Consider the following 22,425-nt stretch of genomic DNA (forward strand, 5'->3'; position numbering starts at 1 on the left):
CACTACCTTAGCTATCCACACTAAGGATTTTCCATAAATTCACTAATTTGTCTTTCTTTTGAGGACAAAGAGTAACCTTACAAACCCTCAAGAATTATACCCCAAATTCTTGAGAACACTCTCTCCCAAATAGAACAATACAAATTTACAAACTTACAAGGAAATCCTCACAAGGTAGATTGTTTGCACAATTCTAGAACAAAGAAAAGAACACTCAATAATGAATACAATTGAGCACAATAAGTATTCTTGAAAGCAAAATGAATATTGAATGAAAAATAGGCTTGAAATGCTCAAACTTGAGGTTTGATGCTTTCTCTTTGATTCTCTCTTGATTCTAGTTGCTAGATGTTTCTTGTTATTGATCAATGACTTCTAAGCTTGCTTAAATACACCTTGAATCACTTCTGAACGTTGGGGATCATTAATGAAGATAATATAGCCATTTTAGTGTGAAATCAATTAATAAAACAACTTAGAGCATGAGGGAATCGATACCCCATAAGGGGAATCGATTCCCTAAGTGTAAAATTCAAATATTTCGACTGTTGAACAGTGGGGGGAATCGGTACCCTATGAGGGGAATCGGTTCCCTCCGAGCATACTAGAATTCTCGGAGCCAAACCATTCAGGGGGAATCGGTTCCCTCTGAGCAATCTGGAATTTTTGGCTTTGAGATGGTTCGAAATATTTTGTAAAATCGTTTTGAAATTATTTTAAGATTAAAACTTAATTTTACACTTGAGTAAGGATTAAAAATGACATTTGAAAGATTTGGAGTAATATTTTGATATTCGAATAATTATATCGAATATACTTAGAAAATCTTTTTGGAAAATCTTAAAATTCATTTAACTTAATTTGTTATATCGAAATATCAAAATGTTTTCAACACTGAAGTTGGTGGTGGCAACTTTTCAATTACTTCAATCTTTGCCTTGTCCACCTCAATACCCTTGTGTGAAATTTTGTGGCCTAATACAATGCCTTCAGTCACCATGAAGTGATATTTCTCCCAATTTAAGGCCAACTCAGCCTCTTCACATCTTTTGAGAACTTTTGCTAAATTGTTGAGGTATCGTTCAAAATCGTCCCCACAAACAGAAAAGTCGTCCATGAAGATCTCCAGAAAATCCTCAACCATGTCTGAAAATATAGCTTGCATACAACGCTGAAACGTTGCAGGGACATTGCAGAGTCCGAAAGGCATCCTCCTAAAGGCAAAAGTTCCATATGGACAAGTGAATGTAGTCTTTTCTTGGTCCTCTGGTGCGATGGCAATTTAATTGTACCCCGAGTACCCATCCAAAAAGCAATAGAATGCTTTGCCGGCTAATCGATCCAACATTTGGTCGATGAAAGGTAGAGGAAAATGGTCATTCTTTGTAGCTTTTTTGAGCTTTCTATAATCCATACATATCCTCCATCGGTAACAGTGCGAGTGGGTAATAGATCATTATCTTCATTAGTAACCACAGTCGTGCCTCCTTTCTTTGGAACACACTGGAAAGGGCTCACCCATGAGCTATTGGAGATAGGGTAAATCACCCCAACATCAAGCCATTTCAGAATTTCTTTCATCACCACTTGCTTCATAACTGGGTTGAGTATTTGTTGTGGTTCAATTGAATTGCCGTGGCAATCTTCAAGCAGAATCTTGTGTATGCATATCATGGGACTAATGCCTTTCAAGTCAGCCATAGTCCAAACAATTGCTTTCTTATGCTGCATCAACACACTTAACAAACTTTACTCTTGATTAGCAGTAAGGTTAGCGGAAATAATCACCGGTAAAGTCTCATCGCTACCTAAATAAACATATTTAAGATACCCTGGCAAAGTCTTAAGCTCTAAAGTTGGTGCATGCAATAATGAAGGCTTAGGAGGAATAAATTCATCAAAATTCAGAGGTTCAAAATTCATACATGATCTAACTTGTAGTAAGCTAGATTGCTCCTCAAAAATTGGAAAGTCATCGGACTCCACTAAGCTTTCATCATCCACCAATTATTCCTTTTCTACTAGCTAAATGAACTTGTTCTAGCAAACATGTTCAGTTTCTTCTTCAATCACTGAGTTCAATTCAGAAATGCCTTGGCATTCTTCAGTGTCATCGACATATTTGAGCGTTCGAAACACATTGACAATCACACACTGATCAGCCACTCTCATGGTGAGTTCACCTTTTTCACAATCTATTAATATACGTCCAGTGGCTAGGAAAGGTCTTCCCAGAATAATTAATGCCTTGGCATCAACTTTGCAGTCCAAAATTAAGAAGTCAGCTGGAAACACAAACTTATCCACCCTCATTATGACATCCTCGACTCTCCCTTCAGGTTTAACATGAGATCTGTCGGCAAGTTGTAAAATAACCGAGGTGGGACTTCATCTCTTATGCCAAGCTTCAAGAATATATATTTTGGCATTAAGTTGACACTTGAGCCAAGATCACACAGTGCCTTTCCAACAAAATTAGCTCTAATCGAACAAGGAATAATAAAGCTATCCAGATCATTTTTCTTTGGTGGTAACTTACTCAATGAAGAACAAAATTTTGTTGCCGTGGCAACAGTCTCTACTTTCCTCTTCTTGGTACAGATTTCCTTAGAAATTTGGCATACATCGGCATCTGTTCAATAGCTTCCAAGAGAGGTACATTGATATGGAGCTGATCAAGAATGTCCATGAACTTCTTGAACTGAACTTCATCATTATGCTTCTTTAATCTTTGCGGGAAGGGTGGTGGAGGTCTCGTTTCCTTAACTGCAGTAGTAGGAATAGCTTTTGCCTTAGCATCAGAATTTGGTGCCTTAGTTGAATCATCAGTAGAACCCTCCTCCTTGTTTTTCTTAGTAATGATATCGTCATGTAATTCAGCTTCACCACTTTCAGTAGTGGGAGTAGAGTCATCATGTTGTGGCTCACTAGCCTTAACTTGTTGATTGATTTGTGTTCCACTCCTAAGAGTTAACACATTGCAATACTCTTTTCCAGGCCCTTTAGTGACTTCAGTATCACTTGGCAATCGCCCTTGCTGACGCTCTTGCAATGCCGTAGCAATCTGACCAAATTGACATTCCAAAGCTCTCAAAGATGAGCTATGGCTTTGAAGTAAGGCGCATTGACTATGAAGTAAAGCTCCTTGATTCTTAATTGAAGTAGAATGGTCTTGCAACATTGTCTTCGTAGTAGATATGAACTCTTGAATTGTAGCTTCCAAGGAACTCATGCTTGCTGAAGTTGAAGCTCCTTTGTTTGCATTATGCCATGGCATAGCATTCTGGTAACCTTGAGGCTCATTGTGAGTCTGCTGCCGAGTAGGTTGACTAGCATTGTGGGCTCCTTGATTTCCCCATGAGAAATTGGGATGCTGACGCCATCCAACATTATAAGTGTTAGAGTAAGGATTGTTGTTGCCTCGATTGTAATTGCCTACAAAGTTGATGGACTCATGATTGCTTGGGCATTCTCTCTCATGATGGTTGCCTTGGCATAACAGACATGCCAAGCTAGTTGCTTTCACTTCCTTCACCTCAGTAGAATGTTGTAAGTTTTTCAGCATATTAGTGATAGTTGAGAGTTGAGCGGACACCGAATCTTTGGTATCTAACTCAAATGCTCCAGGTGCTCTCCTCCCACTCTCAAGTCTTGAGGAAGGAAACTGATAACCATTGTTAGTAATTCTGTCCAAGATAGCAAATGCCTCAGTAGGTGATTTATCCAGCAATGTCCCATTTGTCGAGGCATCAAGTAACATCCTCGTGGGTGCATTGACTCTATTATAGAACATGACTACTTGAGTCCAATCATGAAAACCATGATTTGAACACTTTCGAAGCAAATTCTTGTAACAATCCCAACACTCATACATGGATTTGTCGTCGCCCTGGCGAAAAGATGATATATTATTCCTTAGCTGAGTATTCATGTTTGGTGGGTTGTACCTCAATAAGAAACTCTTACAAAGATTAGTCCATGATTCCATCGAACCAACTGGTACACACTCAACCAAACCCTTACTCGGTCACGCAATGAATACGGAACAACTTTAACTTCAAAAAATCCTCATGTACTCCCTCTTGGCGAAAAGAATCACAAACTTCTAGAAAATTACGAATGTGATGCCTGGCAACTTCATTTGGCATACCCCCAAACTGCCTAATAGAATTCAACATGTTGAACATGACTGGTTTCAGCTCGAAATGTGTAGCTTGAATTTGGGTGCCACGATTCCAGGATTCAGATCATCCATCATCGGATTTAAGTGATCACGAATACACGTGGCCTACCAGCAGGTTCAACATTGCCTAATGCCGTGACATTCTGATTTCTGTCATCCTGACCAATGCCTTGGTTTCCAATATGATACATGATTCCTTTAGCACGTTGAGCACGTCTCCTTTTTCTAAAGAGTCTTTCAATCTCAGGTTCTATCAGTTCTAAAGGCTCTTCAGAATTTCTTCTAGGCATACACTAGATAAACCTGAAAAATTAAACAAAAATATCAAGTAAACTATACAAAAATAAAAATGCAAAACAAAATAAAATGCTCTGGCAAAACTAAATAACTTCAGGCTGCTAATCCCCGACAACGGCGCCAAAAACTTGTTTGCGTGTGTGAGTGTTATAAAATATACGCAAATACTGTGCAAGTATACAAAATCGCTCAAGTAATATAATGATGAGTGAGTATCGTCTCCATAGGGATTGGGTGAAATTACAAAAGTCTAACCGAAGATGTTTAGTGTTGAAAAAGGTATAATGTCGAGGTAATGAAAAATGGTAAATAAACAGTAAATAAATAGCAAATAAAATGAAAAGAAGATAATCCTCACGTGACAAGCTTCCAATGGAATGAATGGCAGAGATTGATCTAAGGACGCTAAACTTATTTATCAGGTATATCTAAGCTATCTAATCTTTACTTGTTCGACATGGCTTTCCTAAAATGTTCTCAAAGGAACCTAACAGAATAGGATGCCAATGCATCTGCTCTCACTCAACGATGTTGGCCAGCCTACCCTATTGATAAAGACACCCTTTTTAGTCGTTGAAATCATATCCTAGTCTCTCCCGAGATCTAAGGGATTAGGTTGTAATATCCCTAGGCCGGTTCAAAGCCCATTGGAAATACTATAACCCATTGCTTATGAGGATCTTATCTTGCGGTTCTCTCGAATACTTACAAGTATTTTTAGCTTAGGTTTCTCTCGAATACCTAAACTTCATCTAAGAAATGGACATTTCCATGCCTCTTACAAACCTAGATGGTAAAGCATTCATAAGCAAAGCAAATAAAGAATCAAAATAAACTCAAATATATCATTAAAATAAAGTCTAAACATCCATTAAACCAACCACCACCAAATAAGTTAGTTCATGGTGGGGTTCAAATATCCAAACACAAAGTCATGTAAATATTCGTTCCAACAACCCACAAATAAATCGAAAAATAGTAGCAAAAAGGGAAGTGAGAAGTAACATTCAACGCGCCACCTGAGGTCTCTTCGGCCACCACGAATCACCTTAGCTCGCTAGCTCCTCTCGACACCTAGCTCGCCACTCCTTGAAGCTTAATCAATGGAGGAAAAACCCAAGGGAGAAGAAAAAGAAAAAGAAATAAAAATCTGATTTTTTTCTGCTCTATGCGTGTGCCTCTTCATGTCTCTCTCTTCCTTTTTTCTCCCATAAGGTGTCATTATAATAAAAGAATCTAGGGGTAATGATTAGGTTGTAGCTACGAAATACCCCTAGAATCACACCATAAGCATGAACTTAATTCTCTAGGTGGCCTTAGTCTCTAGAAGGTAGCTATAGCAATCATTCCACGTGTAGTGCCAGCTGTCCTCATATAACTGTATCTTTTTGTCGTTTTTGCGCCAAAATGACAAGGCATTTCAATCTGCTTCAGCAACGTGTGATGCCACGGCATTACTTTCCAACGAATCCTTTTTGCTTACTATTCCTGTACATCATAGACAAACTTCACATTTCCCTCAAGCAACATCATTAAGAAATAAAATAACACTACCACCACAAATGCAACTACATGATCCTAAAATGTCTAAAATGAAATTTTACACAAACAGTAACTTAAGTGAAAAAGGCCTTAAAAGTAGCCTTTTTAGGAAGTTAACAATATGTCAAAAGATCTTCAATGGAGTACATATACGGAGTGTTAAGGACAAGGATCATTGAAGAGGATATACCGATAAGCAGTACAATGTATAAGTCAGATTCAATAATAGCAAAAAGTGTTAGCTTCGAGAAAGTCAGTGGTTCCAAGAAGTGTAAGCTGTCCCTTTCAGTTCAAGGGGTATTAAAGGGAAGTACGATAAGAACGAAAGGAGCATCACTACTCAGAGTTGAACCTGAGTAAAGTATCGAGCTAGCAAATAGTACAACCAGCGATCATTAAACTCAGTAATCATTGTAAGACCATGAAACACGTAGAGACTTTTCTAGAGACAGAAAGAGACAAAACATACTCAAGTAACGAATGAATAGAATAGAAAAACTTAATAAATAACAAAAGTAACATACTAATAAGCTTTCACGTAACGTTCTAGGTGAGATAATGAACAAGATAGCAGCTAGTGAGATGATAACCTCACTTGAGTGAGTCCAACTAGGCCCTAAGTTCCTATGCATGTAAAATTCTAGTTCTTATTCTGAGACTCTCGAGTATTCAAGGTAGACTGGTGGGTTATCCTGAGATGCACGTGAAATTCCTCTGATCAACCCACTAGATCTACCTCACATTTGTTTCAGTCATATATATATAGTCCCAACAGTCTAGTACATCAGATATATTAAAGCTTGGCTTGAAGGCTATGTGAGATCAAGCCAATACTTCAAATAAGTGAAAATTTTACTGATGTTATGTGACACCGGGTTCCCCCTCCGTGATATACCTGATGGCAATGTGAGGACGAGGAGATCATTCCTTATGTTAGTGGGAATTGTACCGATGCTATGTGGCATTGGGTTCCCTTTGTTAACTAGTGTCTGATGGCTATGTGATACCAGATACTAGTCAGGTTTTACATTAAGATAATGTACATGAGTATCAGTTTCACATTTAGATAATGCATAATAGTTACAATCAATAAGGGTAGAGACCCTTTAGAGGTGTATTCATGGTGAGGCTCTTAGCGAAAGGTTAGGGGAAACATGAGACCTCTACTTCAGTGATAGAGCAATAAAGCCTTAAATAAGTAGCACTTGATCTAGATCATGTACATAATGCTTAGTACTACGTCTTCAACATGTTTATATTTATGAAATTCTTATACTGCTTTAGATTTGCGATTATAATGGTGGGCTTTGTAAGCTCAGCCTTGGATGTTTTTCGTTGGCAGATTTCCAGCTTAGGCCATTTGTGGAACACCATTGCAACAAGACCTCTAACATCTCTAATAGAGTATAGTACTGTAGCTTTAGTGAGAATGTGTTTTCACTGAACATTACTTATTTATTTGAGTTGTAAACTTCAAGATGTATTATTTTGTTTTAAATTATGTGTCATGGAGCTCCGATTTATAAAATATTTTATAACATTTATATATGTTTTAATTATGATATCATTCAACATGTTTGAAAAGAAAACAAAATAGGTTTAGAAAATCAGGGGTTGTCTTAGTATCTCAATATGATACTTTAGTCCCATTCAGATTTAGGGAGTTACATTTAGTGGTATCAGAGTGCCAGGTTGAGTCAGTCATAGGACCCAATAGTCAGTTTTAGTAAGATGTTAGTGAATACATGCCCCTAGGTACCTAAAGTACTTGTATAAGTCTAAAAATCCTGATGATGTTTCATTTCTTAATCTATGTTTTAGAGCATTGTGATGGCCAATAGTTTCAAGCATGGTCTCGTGCATAGGATGGAGAGTCGAGCCTCTCATCCAAATAGCGCCAGTGAGGAGTTCCTGTATAGGGTAGATGATTAGAGGTTTTCGTTAGGCGTAAGAGTCATAGAGGCAACCTTCTTCAGAGGTTTGACCTTCACTCTCATGGAGATAGTGGACATCATTCCTAGAGTGCAGATTGTACAGTCCGCTACCCAAAGTACATTAATGCCGACGTAGACCTCATTACAGCGATTGAGGAGGTACAAGATAATTGATTTCTACGGTTTAGGCAATGATGATATGATTTTAGTTGATCAGTGGTTGAGAGAGACTATGAGGACTTTGAGGCAGCTTCACTTTACCCCAGAGGTATGTTAGAGTGCGTCACTGCTTTGTTTAAGGGTGATGCTATCTATTGGTGGAAGACTATAGAGATGGATCTACATCCAAAGGTACCAATGTGGGATCAGTTCCTAGATGAGTTTAGAGCAAGTATATCGACGAGGAACACATAAATGGTTTGAGGATGTAATTCTCTCAACTAGTTTAGGGAGACCGCATAGTGTATGAGTACGAGAGATATTTTCTCCTATTGAGTCGTTACGCTCCAGAGTTAATTGCGATTGATCCCTTGAGGTGCAAGAGGTTCCTCAAGGGACTACATATAGATATCCATGAGTAGTTGGCAACAAACCCACCTAGGGTGTTTTCAAAGTTGACACGACAGGCTAAGGCCATGGAGAGGGTGCAGACTATTGCATCTTGGTTTAATTGGCGGCGAAAGACGATATTTTCTATTTTTCTATTATTTTAGCTTTTAATAATTTATCTTTATAATATGATTTTTCTACCTTTGATACATTTTTTTGTTTTCTTTATCAGTCATTCGATCGTTCTTTTGTTTATATTTTTCTCAAAGTTAGATTTGACGTCACCTCGATTGATAAGATGACAATTATTTATTAACCTGTTGATGCTCCCTATTTTGGTTCATTTGATTAGATTTAGATACACAATTAATGTTTGTGGATGGTTTTCTCACGTCGCTCGATTTTAATTTACGGTTAGTTGATGATCTTTCAATAGGTTAAACCTCTTTTGTGGTTTATTTGTTGATGTAGTCAGATCTGTTCTTATTTTTTTTTTGGTTTTTAACAAGTTCCTTATAAGTGACTAATCTTTTGTGACAATGAGTGAGGATAATTTTGCATTACCCATTCCGTCCCCAACACTGCAGAATCCCCATTATGTTTCGGGGATTTTTTTAATCCCTATACCCATTCTTTATGGATCCCTGCGAGTTTTGGTTAATCTCCATCCCAAAAAATAAACAAACATTTTTTTAAATCAATGCAACACCTAAAACTTATAAGATATATCAAATTGTCTCAAATTGGTCTATATCTATAATATGAAAGTTTCAAACGTCAATAATCGTCTAACACCCAATGTATATGTATAATCTTAATAATTGAGGTATTAGAATATATATATTTAGGGTTTTTTTATTTCTTAACAAATGTTAATACATTATGGTAGGAATCTACACCCTCTAAACTTCGTCCATAAATGAATTCATTATTGAATCACAATAAAATTGTTGCATCTCTTTCTCATATATTTAGATGGAATTCCTTCACATTATTAACTTTTCACTAAAAGTATCCATATTGTCGAGACGTTTCTTTTAAAAATAAGTGCCGATTAAAAAAATCAGGATTTTGTAAAAATATTTGTCTCAAATAAATTGAGACTCGAGATTAAAAAACAATAAAATTGGTTCGTGGAGTCGCCACCAATATTTGATTAGGGCGTGATTGGGCACCCAAAATATATTTGTCATTTTAATAAAATATTAATTTTAATTAAAACAAAAATTTTACGATATGCATTACCAAAAAATTGAGTTTGAGAGTCGATTACATGTGGGGAAGGATTAATACCCCCACAACGTCCTAAATCGGTACCAAATTAATTAACTAGTTGTCCTTGCAATATAATTTATACGTTCGAATATAATTTATTTTGAGATCCCATTTAAACACATACAAAATAAGATGAAAATTAAATACATACATCAAACAAACACGATTAATTAATTATTTTACCAGTCTTTAATGAGAATAAGGATATTCAATTATTTAAAAACATTGATACAAGACCTTAAATTCAATCTAACAGTCTTTTCTTTGTCAATTTAATTAAGAGAAAATGATCTTTCTCTCATTCCCAAATTTTAAGTGAACAATTTTTATGGTTTTGATTGATATGATACCCTTTTATTTTAAGAACATTGAAAGCAAACTTCTCATACCTTAAGACAGTCACTTCCCATAATCTCAAAATAAACAGATATTACCCTTAGTCAAATTATTTAATGAGGTTTGAGTAATACACATGAGAATAACATACTTATAAATTAAAATAGAACCTAGACTGATATGCACCAAATTACACATTTACATACATGGCATGCATAAAAAAATAATAATACAATTAATATATATAAAATATTATTTATTATATTATACTATACTTAGCATACATAAATAAATAATAACTAAAAATATGTTCACATATGACCTATTACTTACGAGAAACAATATATAAAAATACATTGAAACATTAATTAACAACCCAAAAAAATATTTAGGTAATATATTAATATAGAAATAAAGAGTTGACATGGAAACAGAGGCATATAATACGCCTATTACATATATATTAATATTTAAAAAAAAGAGAGAGAACCATATAGCACATATATATGTTAAAGTATTTAATAAATAATTAAGAAATATATGTATATATTTACAAGTTAATATTTATTTACAAAAAGGATAAAATCATGTTACATATGCGTACATAATGTAAGAAAAACAATAAAGTACTACATAGATTTATAAATTGCATAATAATATATCAATACATATTACAAACAATAAATGCTAAACCACCATACATCATATACCGTATTTAATATGCATATATTTTTTAAAAAAAAAGGAACATATGGAATCATGAAAAAGAAAGGATCAAAACAAAAATAATAAACAATAGAAGCACTGGAATCGTAAATAACCCAAGCATAAGGGACAAACATGCAATAAATCCAAAGTTCAACAATCAAAATTATAAATTTACCCAAACACAACATCATGTAGTTGGTGACTAAAATGTAAACATAGCAAAATTCAAAGATTGGAATCAAAAACTAAAAGTTGCATTTAGTGATTAAAATGTAAAGATACATAATTCGGATCCATGCCCTAATTTTAGGAAACCCTAATTCCCCTAAAATGACATCATTTTGAGGGGTTAAACACTTTTTTTTTATCATTTTCGGCTAAAACCCTCTCCTCCTTTTTTTCAGTCATTATTCTCTTCTCTTATCTTCCCCACCTTTCTTTCTTTCTTTTTTTTTTTCTTTTTCTTGCAAAAACCCTCCGACTACCATTGAACGGCCCTGATAAGGGTCTGACAACCCTTGAAAACACCCAAAAAGAAACCCCAACCTATTTGACCCTTAAACCAAACCTTTTGAACACTAAAACTCCCCAAACCATAACCCAAAACAAACAAGTGGGTTACCTTTGATGGTTGGCAGGTCTTCTCGTCGCTGTAAAGTGAAGACCGAGGTAAAGTCTCGTTCTTTTCCCTATTTTTTTTGTTTTGATTCGTTTCTTCCCCTTTTCCTCTCTATTTTTTAATCCCCATTGTTTCATCGATGATTATTTTTTTCTTCATTTTTTCTCCTTTTTTTGAATTTGAAAAGCCCCCCGATTCTTCCTCCCTTTTTTCCGAGAATTTTTCGAGAACGATTGTTTGTTTTTTTATTATGTTTTTAATATATTTTATTGGATTAATTTTGTTGGGATTTGGTGTAGGTGGGCCGTCGGTGGCGGTTGGAGTCTCGACTTGGCTCTTCGGTAGTGGGCAGTGTGAGCGGCAATGACAGGTGGTAGATGGCTAAGGGTGGCTAGGGTTTCCAACCCTATTTTTTAGACACTTGGGCTTATTATTGGGCTTCAGGTCTTTGGACCTGTTGTATTGATGATGTAATTTGGGCCTACTGTTAGGCTTGTTGTTGGGCTCTATAATCTGTAAAATAAATAATATAAATATAATAACAATAACAACAACAACAACAACAACAACAACAACAACAACAACAACAACAACAACAACAACAACAACAACAACAACAACAACAACAACAACAACAACAACAACAACAACAACAACAACAACAACAACAACAACAACAACAAACAACAATAATAATAATAATAATAATAATAATAATAATAATGACATAAAATGTTTTGACCCGGACAAAAACTAGTGTCTACAATTACCCCTATTTGCTCATTCTTGTGTTAACAAGAATAGGGCAAAGACGAAGAGACAATGAGTTTTTGTTCGGTTCCATCTTTGCTTTGAAGTTTGATGTTATCTCAAGTGAGACTAAAAATGATCATCTTCAAAAGAGAGATTTTTGAAGATCAAATATGAAAAAAGGATATGCTCCGCTGCTCTTCAGGGCATATCGGATCTGGAAACTTTGATTTAGTTCACTGTTCTTAAGGGAAGATTGAATCGAGGTTGATTTGCTTCACTACTATTCAGGAAAGATTGAATCTGAAAAAAAGATTTGCTCCGTTGTGTTCCAAGGTAAATCAGATCTGGAGACTTTGATTCACTTCATTGCTCTTTAGGGAAGATTAAATCGGGGTTGATTTGCTTCACTACTCTTCAGGGAAGATCAAATCTGAAAAAAGAGATCTGCTCCACTGCATTCCATGGTAGATCAAATCTGGAAAATTTGATTCACTTCACTGTTCTTCAGAGAAAATCAAATCTGAAAAAAAGGATATGTTCTGCTACTTTTTAGGGTAGATCAGATCTGGAAAGTTTGATTCACTTCACTACTCTTCAAGAAAGTAAGAATTTAGGTTGATTTGCTTCACTACTCTTCAGGGAAGATTGAATTGGGAAGAAAAGGGATATGCTCTGCTACTCTTCAGGGTAGATCAGATCTAAAAACATTGATTCAATTAACTTCTCTTCAGGGAAGATTGAATATAGGTAGATTTGCTTCACTGCTCTTGAGAGATGATCAAAACTGAAAAAAGGGGATCTTCTTTGTTGCTCTTCAGGGTAGATAAGATCTAGAAGCATTGATTCAATTCACTGCTCTTTAGGAAATATTGAATCGAGGTAGTGCTCTTCAGGGAAGATCAAATATGAAAAAAGGATATGCTTTTCTACTCTTCAGGGTAGATCAGATCTAGAATGTTGATTCAATTCACTACTCTTCAGGGAAAATTGAATCGAGGTAGATTTACTTCACTGTTCTTCAGAGAAGATCAAATATGGAAAAAAAGGGATTTGCTATGCTGCTCTTAAGGGTAGGTCAGATTTAGAAACTTTGATTCACTTCACTACTCTTCAGGGAAGATTGAATCGAGGTAGATTTTCTTCATTGCACTTCAGAGAAGATCAAATATGTAGACCAAAATTACAACTTCTCAGTGTATATTCAAGAATTTGAAAATATCATAGCCGAAGTTCAATACTCGAGAAATCTTCGAAGATCAATTTCTCATTTAGAAAAACCCATGTCTGGTTTAGAAATATCATACCCCATGTATGGTTTAGAAACCCCCTTGAAAGTTTAGAAACCTCTGGGACAGTATGCTCAAAGTTTCAAAAATTTATGTTCGGTTTAGAAATCCCATGCCTGGTTTTGAAATGCACTACCTGGTTTTGAAACCCTCTACCTAGTTTTGAAACCCCTTAACTGGTTTCTAACTATGTCGTCTGGTTTTTAAACCCTATAATCCAACAGTCATATTTTTTTCAAAAGGATTTCGAAACCCCTTCTATTGAATCCATTATGCAGAAAAGTTGAAATTGAGAGAAATAAAGGCTTCTGATGGCTATAGTTCATCCCTAACGGTCATAAACAACTAACAACTCATTCCACACAATAAAAATACACCAAAGACACTTGAAGAAGGTCATTACACTTATCCCAGCTTAGAGATCAAGAGAAACTAGTTTTCATTTATATTTCATTCATTTTCTCTTATACATAAGTGTATTGAGCTTATTTTTATCTTTTTAATTCATTATTTGTGAGCTTAATCATTGTAGACACCTACCTAGAGAGGTCTTCTTGTTAACACAAAATAAATATTGTAAAAGGGCAGTGGTTCTAGTTTAGCCTTAGAAAAGCTAGAGTGGTTCTATCTTAGTCATTGAAAAGATGGAGTATTAAGGTTACACTTTACCCTTAAAAGCAAGACAAAATAGGTAATTTGTTGAAATATTTAGTGGTGGAAAGCTAAGGTAGTAGATGTAGACTTTGGTTGAAAATATTGAACTAATATAAATTGATTTGTGCCAAAAGTTTTTATTTTTCCTTCAACTTTTCACCAAATTCTATCAAAGCCAATTGATCCTTCAAATCCAGCTCGTGACAAAACAAAGACAGAAGTTTTAATCTAAACTCTAGCCTAGCCCCGGAGAATTCCATTTATTTTGATTTTCGGTTGATCGATTTGAGCCTAACAATTATTATCAAAGCTAGTCACAATAGATAGTTTAACAACCTTGTGAAGATGACTTTCACTTCTGGCTCATTCTATATGGATGACTCCCATCGACAAGCCTCCTTACTTCAATGGGGCTAATTATGTTCATTGAAGAACTTAATGAAGTTATTCATTCAATCCACTGGTCTTGGAGTATGGAATATGATCGTGAATGACTACTTTTCTCTAACGAAGAAGATGAAGGAGTGGAGTGAATAGTTACTCTTCTCCAACAAAGAAGATGAAGGAGTGGAGTGACCAAGAATGAAAGAACTTTAACAAAACGTCATAGCTAAACACATTTTATTTTGTGCACGTGGTCCTTGATGTATATAAAAGTATTTCTTAATGTTCAAATGCCAAGGAGCTTTGGGATAAACTTGAAGCATTTCATGGTGACAAGAAAGAAGGACCATCAAGTTCAAATCTCCTCCTCAATTCAAAGGTTTATGGCTCTTGAAGTGCAAGAGGTATCTTTTAACTCAAATGAATTAAATTCATATTCTTTTAATAAGTTATAAGATGCATACAACGAATTATTTTTGGAGTCTGAGACCATAAACTCCAAATAGAAGAAATTGATTTTAAAATTGAAAATGATTTTGTTTTGAAAGCAAAATTGAATTTTGAAAATCAAAATAAAATTTTAAAAAATTAATTAGAGCTTTTAAAAGTGAAATTTGAGAAGTTTGAAAAAGAAAATTTTAATTTAAAAGTTAAGCTTGAATGCTTAAAAAAAGAATAAAATTATTTTAAATAATTCATCTAACTTAATAATGACAAAATGCTCACATTGTCATTCTTATGGTCACAATGTACATACTTGTCTTATAATGAAAAGAAAAGCTTTTAAAATTAGACAATTATGAGTTCTTAAGGGAACAAGAGACATTGGTACTAACTCTTAAGGACCAAAAATAATTTGGTATCAAAATCCAAATGAATGTCTGTTGTAGGTGGTCGGAACAACGATTTTTTTTTCAAAATATATGAATGCTCTATCACACAAAAGAAGGTTGGATAACCTATTAATTAAAATTAATGTTTGTTGACCAAAAAAGACGAACCTTTTCTATTTTTTTAGTTTTTTTTTCTTTTTTACAAATTACATGTTGGTGTTAATATGTTCCATATCTTCATCTTTATAAAAGGGATTTTGAATTTTCCTTTTTTATTAACTGATTTCTGTTTCTTTTATGTTTCCAATGACACATTAGTTGAATTTAGATATAAATAATCATTTCTATGCTTTTAATCTTCAAGGGAACAATTATATCGTTTTAATTTTAATAGATAAATGCCTCTTTTATGTAAACTCTAAAATATAATGATATTAATTTAGTTTATTATAAATTTAAATGTCACTTGCAATATATAATAACATTCTAAGGTTCCTCTAACCAAATTTATAATTAATAATTATATTATACAATGGAAACTACAAGCAATGATACCGAAGGAAAATCATTGAGGAATGAGGATGCAATGGGTTTTTAGTTTAGCCACATGCCAACTGATTTAGGTATTGAATTGGTATTAAGTCGGTTCAAATTAATATTTATTAATTAATATCCAAATTTTATAATTTGATTTAATTTTGTCATGTTAAAACATGCGAAAAGAGTCTGGATGATAACATAATCCATTTTTATAATGGGATTAGGAGGTGGTTCTCCAAAAAAAACAAGGCAGCAAGAACATTAATGAATTATTAAATGCTGAATTAGTTAAAGTTATGTTAACACTTATGGTCCGTAATGGACTACCGGCCAACGAGTAAGGCCATCTTCAATGCTTATCTCTACTCTAGATATGAAACAATAATTTATCTCCAGCGCTATCTCTACATTACCACAAACTCTACTTTATTCATAATATTTAACTATTATAATATTGATTTTGTAAATATAAAATAAAAAATATACATTTCTAATAAATATCTATTTGAATTTAAAAAAAATTAGAAAAAATACAAAAAAAAATCAGAAAATTTACAAAAAAATTAGTATGTTTATCTAATTTCAATGTATTTTTATCTATCTTACAAATTAATTTACTTGAATTTAAAAAAATAATAAAAATACAAAAAATCAGAAAAATTAAAAAAAATTAGTATATTTATATATCTAATTTCAATTTACTTGAATTTTTATCTATATTTTAATTTAATCTATTTGAATTAAAAAAAACAGAAAATTATAGCGTGAACTACAGTACCGCGTTAGATGTGATGTGATACTGTAGCAATCTCACAGTAGCGCCAGAACTAGCGCAGGGTTGGAGAGGTGTGAGCTCTCTACTTTGGAGAAATTCTCCAATGTAGAGAAGCATTGGAGATGTCCTAATGGCTCTTATTATTTAATTATTAAAAGAAAATAATATAAAAAGGGTTCCTGACCTGACAAGTGGGGAAGATGGATGTTTAATTTGTGTCTTCCATCAAGTATAAACCTTTGTAGGAGTATTATAGAGTAGCCAATTTTGGTTTTGAGTAGCATATGATACATAACCAACGACTAATAATTATATGAAAAATTCATAATTTTCGTGGGAATTAATATAAATTTTAAATAAAATACATCAAATATAATTAAAATTTTAATTTTCCGACTGTAACGTTATATTTTAACTTTAATTTCATTTATATTATTAGATCATTAAAATTCAAAGGGCATGATAATGTGAACAAAACAATATCATATTTTAACAGAAGGTTCATATATCATTAGCCAAAAACGACGTCAAAATAATGTTTCTTACCGAATTTTTAAACTCCTAAAAAATATATTTTTGTTTAATTTTGTGGATCTTATGGAAAATCATTTTTATGAGAAGAAAGAGGAAAGAAATAGAAACATTTTGATATTGATTTTCTCGTGAAAGATGGTTGATGTTGATTGGCTACCAACGTCGATTGAAAAAGTATAATGCTAAAACTGGAACTGTTTAAAAGTTCAATGGTATTTTAGGCATCAATGGTTGTTGTCAAAACGATGTCATTTTGTAAACATCATCACAGTGATAAAAAGATTTGTCTACGCCATGGTGTCATTAAAATTTAACTGCTTCACGGACGGTGTTATGATTGAATTATGACTGGAACAAGTTGTTTAACTTTGAAATAAATAAGATCTCTACAATTAAACAAACCATAAAAATTAAAGGATTTATGACTTAATTTCACTAATTTTTAAATTAAAGGATCTTAAAGAGTAATAAAAAAATAAAGTCAAAATTTTTATTTTAAAACTAAAAGTGTATTAAAAACCAATAATTTGAGAAGGGAAATGACTTAACTGTAATAACTCAATTAAACTATCAGAGTTGGGGTGTTGGGGGAGGGCGGGGGGAATTGCCTCTCCCACCTCCATGAATATTTGTCCTCGAATAGCCAATGGTATAATTGAAGTTAGGATTAAAATTTAATGCTATAATTAAAGAAATTAAAAGTTAAATAATATAAACGATACACGACTTATAGTTTAGTGGTATTAGATGTAGTTCACCTTTACTTTTATCAAATCAAATTGCAAATGGGAATTGATATTTCTAGTGTGAAAATTCATAATTATGTTTAAATAGATTTAGTGGCATTTAATTTTAAGTCTCTGCGTGAGATTCATTTACTAATAATGTATCATATTTCATTACTAGTTGATACATCAACCAAATGAAAGATGACAAAAAAAAAGGTCATCACTGTTCATGGCATAGATATTTTACAAATTTAAAAAGGAAAAATTTGTCATTGCTTCACTTTCATAAGCCAAAAGCTTTTCTTCACAACTCTCCAGCCTTATCACATGATTCAGGAACAAAACAATCGTGGCCTCAGGACGGTGTTCCTTCACATGTCGATGCAAGCCTCGTGCCTTGCGGGACCGACTCACTGAACCCTCTGATTAGATGGGCATGTAATTTGCGTCCCTATCCAGAACTGCAGGAACCCCAAGGTTTTCATCTTCGGTTTTACCAAGGCAACATTTCCATATTACAAGACCTCATTTTTCATGTGTTTCAGGAGCTGGTTACATAGGAGAACTTAATATACATTTTGTAAATATTTCTTTAAGATATATTCAGAAAAAAATTTTCGTCCACGATTTATTCGGAGTCACGTACTCCTTATGTTGTTATAAACTTAAGATTAGACCTCTAACAATCCCATAAAATTTATTAGAGTCAAGCTTGTTTCAACTGTAACACCCTAGATCAGTATGACACACAGTCGACTGATCAGAATGCCACACAGAACTACCGGAGTGGCTGACCAAAATTTTTCTTTTAATTTCTTCATTTAAAAAAATGATTATTTGTAAATACTCATACTAAGATAAATCAACCACAACTTTTAATAAAATAGTTTAAATCAGGAGCTCCCAAAATATTATTTCAAATTATACAAACCATCTTTTAAAATAAGTTACGACTTAAATATACAAAACGAGATTTACAATTATACATGCCCTCTAAGATGAACTTGAGATGTACTCTGCACTAGTTTGATTTGGTTCACTACTGGAAAAAAGGTCCTTTGACTGCTCCTCGATCTAACCTGCGTAATAAAACAAATTCCAAACACTAAGCTAACTAGCCCAACGCCACACTAACAACTAAGTCATTCTAAAAGTATTGATGTCATGTACAAGCTAACCGATAATACTGAAATAGTGAGTATACTCGTATACTGCACTCTCCACTCTATGGTAGACATCATGGTGGACTAAGGGTTCTGCATCTCAAATCTCACACACCCCTCTAGTCTATCGAGGATGAGACCCGTAATCTCTACATCGAACACAACACCCTCGACTAACCCACCGCTCGCTAGTGTCGGCCCTCAACCCTAGTTAGTCAGTTTAAAGTGCATCGCACACTACTTAAGGATTTATGGACTGTTTCTATACTTCGACACCATTTTGTTACTAAAGGAGCTCGGGTGTCCTGATCGTTTCCCAAGCATCAATCAAGGCTAGTTTTATCTCACCCTAATATTTCTCGTTTCTAATTGTATTTAGCAATATTTCGTTCTTACTTGTCGTTTTATTAGAAATTACTCCAATTAGAAGCATACTATAAGTCCACAGTCATTCGTGTGCCTTTCTTGGCCTATTTGGCCAAAATCAATCAAAGGTTTCAAAACCTACTGTAGAGGTTTAGAAACCTCAACATAATTTTTACTCGTTTAAACACTTCCAAACCCTCACAAAATCATTTCAACATTTCCAATTAACCAACATAAGTTTATACATGATAAAATGGATCTAAAGGGCTTTAAACAAGTTAACCATAAGCTAGAATCTACCATGTATGATCATACAAGCTTCAATCTCAACTTTCTAGCTATTATACATTTTATAGTGACTCACAAATGGTATGCGAGAGTTGTGAATGTATTACCTTGCTTCTTTGATGGCTAAAACTCTCCTAACTTACTCAATGTTAAACTTTTCTTTACCTCTCGCTATTGAGCTTTCTCCCACCTCTTTCACTAAATAAAAGTGATTACTAATCCATATAGGGGTTGGATACAATCTAAATAAACTCCCTATAACTCAAATTCACCAAAAAATGAGCTAAAACCCATAGATTCTCGTAAACCTCTCAATATCTATTTTTGAAAATTAATTCTAAAACTTGCAATGTGGAGCTTAATTTGAAGCTTGAAGGGTGGGCAGAAATATTCTTTCCTTTGTTTAAAGTAAAGTAGCTTGAATCCTTAAAATTTCACATGGGAGAGGAAAAAGAAAGAGAAATGATGAAAAAAAAGGATGAGTATTTGGTGAGAAAATGGGGAAGGTGGTTCACGTAAATGATATAAAATGAAGGGGTTGTCAGCTTTCTATTTGAATTATGGGTAAACTACACTTTTAGTCCCTCTACTTTCTATTTCTTAAAATTATCATCACTAACATTAAAACTCTTGAGCCCAACCTAAGCCCACTAACACTACTCTTGGCCCAACAATTATATAAGGTCTTTTGAGCACAAACTTTGGGTCTCGGATTGACCCGAACTACTAACTTGGAATTCGAGGCATTACATCAACAATTGTAATTATCTTTTTGAATCACTCTACAAATAGTCATTGCCATCATAGGTCCGACATCAATTTCCCATTAACCAATGATACTCCTAAGGAAAGGCTGAAAGAGGGGATCCCGACCACTTCTTTCTCTTCTTCGCATCCATCTCCCCTTATGACTTCATCTTTTTCACAGAGAAACACCGATTAACGATAGTTATCTCATTGATTACGACTCTCCATATAAATTAGAAAAGATAAACTATCAACAACTAACAACAGATCAGACAAACTTGTTTTTATCAATAAAATTATAAGACATTAAGAGACTAACTTTCTACTTGTATAATTCTTCGACAAGCTGACACTGTACATGAATTATTTGTCTCCAATTACCAAGATAAATGGAAATCTTCTGCTTCATGCTTCCTTGTCTCCTTTGGACACCAACTGAAAATCAACAACCATTACCCATAGATTCCGGTTCAAAGGACAAGGGCTATTTTTTAAAGCCCCAACACTTATCTCAAGCTAACCCTAAATTTTTTAGTCCATGACGGTATGACCCTGCGTTGGGTTCTTTGAAGGAAGACATGAATTGTAAACATTAGTATGTATATATGTGAGTAAATATTCTTCTTCTTATCATTTTCATCAAAGAATAAGAACTAGTTAATTGAGACCAATGGCACCATTTGATGATTGAAGAGGCAAAGATGCAAGCAGCTGCAGAGCTGGCCTGTGTTTACTGTCGATATATTCCATCCGGTTAACGTTGCCCATCTTATGGCCATATGAATAAATAAGAATTAAGGGTGACCTGCTGTTGCCAAAAGCTGTACCATCACATGCGTTAGCCACCTTGACACGAATATGCCAGTGGTTGCTTTATTGCGGCCTTATATAAATAGTTAAGTTAATGAATCATTGCAGATTAAGCACAACAAAAGCTTTCACAATTGGTAAAAGCAGCTAAAAATGGCAGGCGATTCCCCATTGCCTGATGTGCATCTTTCTGTTAGGTCCATCAGCTTACCCTCAAGGGTCCATACCACTTGTGTTAAACTAGAAGCTGCTTTAAACCATCTACAGGCCTGGAAAACATCCTCCGTTTTGACGACCACGAGTTTTTCCGGAGAATCCATTCGGATCGGACTCGTCGACCTTGCGGATTTGTATAACTGTGTCCGGGAAATCATTAGCTCTCCGAAAACACAAAGTACACTCGTTCAGAATGGGAAACTTTTAGAGGAGGCATTGGATGAGTCTGTCACGTTTTTGGATACTTGTGGCAGAGGTAGGGATCTATTGTTGGCGATGAAACAACATGTTCAAACCCTGCAATCGGCTCTACGGCGAAGGCATGGCGATTCGAGTATCGAAACTCAAGTTGCAGCATACATCAACTTCAGGAAAACGGCGAAAAAGGAAGTAGCCAAATGCCTTGGAGCATTGAAGAAATTGGAGCGTAAATTTGGTTCCTCTTCGACACCCTTGGATGTAGATCAACATTTGTTAATGGTGACCAAAGTCCTAAGAGAAGCAAGTTCCATTACCATCTCTGTTTTTCAATCTCTTCTGCTCTTCTTCTCAGTGCCCTCAAGGGTTGGAGGATGGTCCAAGATTACAAAGTTGATTCCCTCACGATTAGTTTCAAACGAAAGAGAAGTGAAGGTGATGAATGAAGTTGGGAGTGTTGATTTGCTTTTCACTCCATCAATGGACCCTTAAAGAATGGTGAAGCGGAGATGGTGCAGAGGATGTTGAAGGCTCTTGATGCCACCATTGATGGGCTTGAAGCTGGATTAGACAACGTTTTCAAGTGTCTGATTCAAAATAGAGTCTCCTTCCTTAACATCATCACTCATCAGTGATGCCCAAATTGTTGTATATTGATACTGTAGTTGAGAATTTAATACATAAAACAAATAGAATTAGCCTTTCTA

At 34.5% G+C, this 22,425-nt stretch overlaps 1 protein-coding gene across 1 annotated transcript; it reads left to right on the forward strand.

Moving 5' to 3' along the window:
- The first annotated feature begins 21,457 nt into the window (after window positions 1–21,457).
- On the forward strand, window positions 21,458–22,210 carry LOC120197114. Its single transcript, XM_039198728.1, has one exon. It carries the CDS (start codon window positions 21,458–21,460, stop codon window positions 22,208–22,210), a length of 753 nt encoding a protein of 250 aa, XP_039054659.1.
- The last annotated feature ends 215 nt before the right edge of the window (window positions 22,211–22,425 follow it).

The sequence above is a fragment of the Hibiscus syriacus genome, unplaced genomic scaffold (genome assembly GCF_006381635.1).
Source record: "Hibiscus syriacus cultivar Baekdansim isolate YM2019G1 unplaced genomic scaffold, ASM638163v2 tig00117046_pilon, whole genome shotgun sequence".
Taxonomy (NCBI): Eukaryota; Viridiplantae; Streptophyta; class Magnoliopsida; order Malvales; family Malvaceae; genus Hibiscus; species Hibiscus syriacus.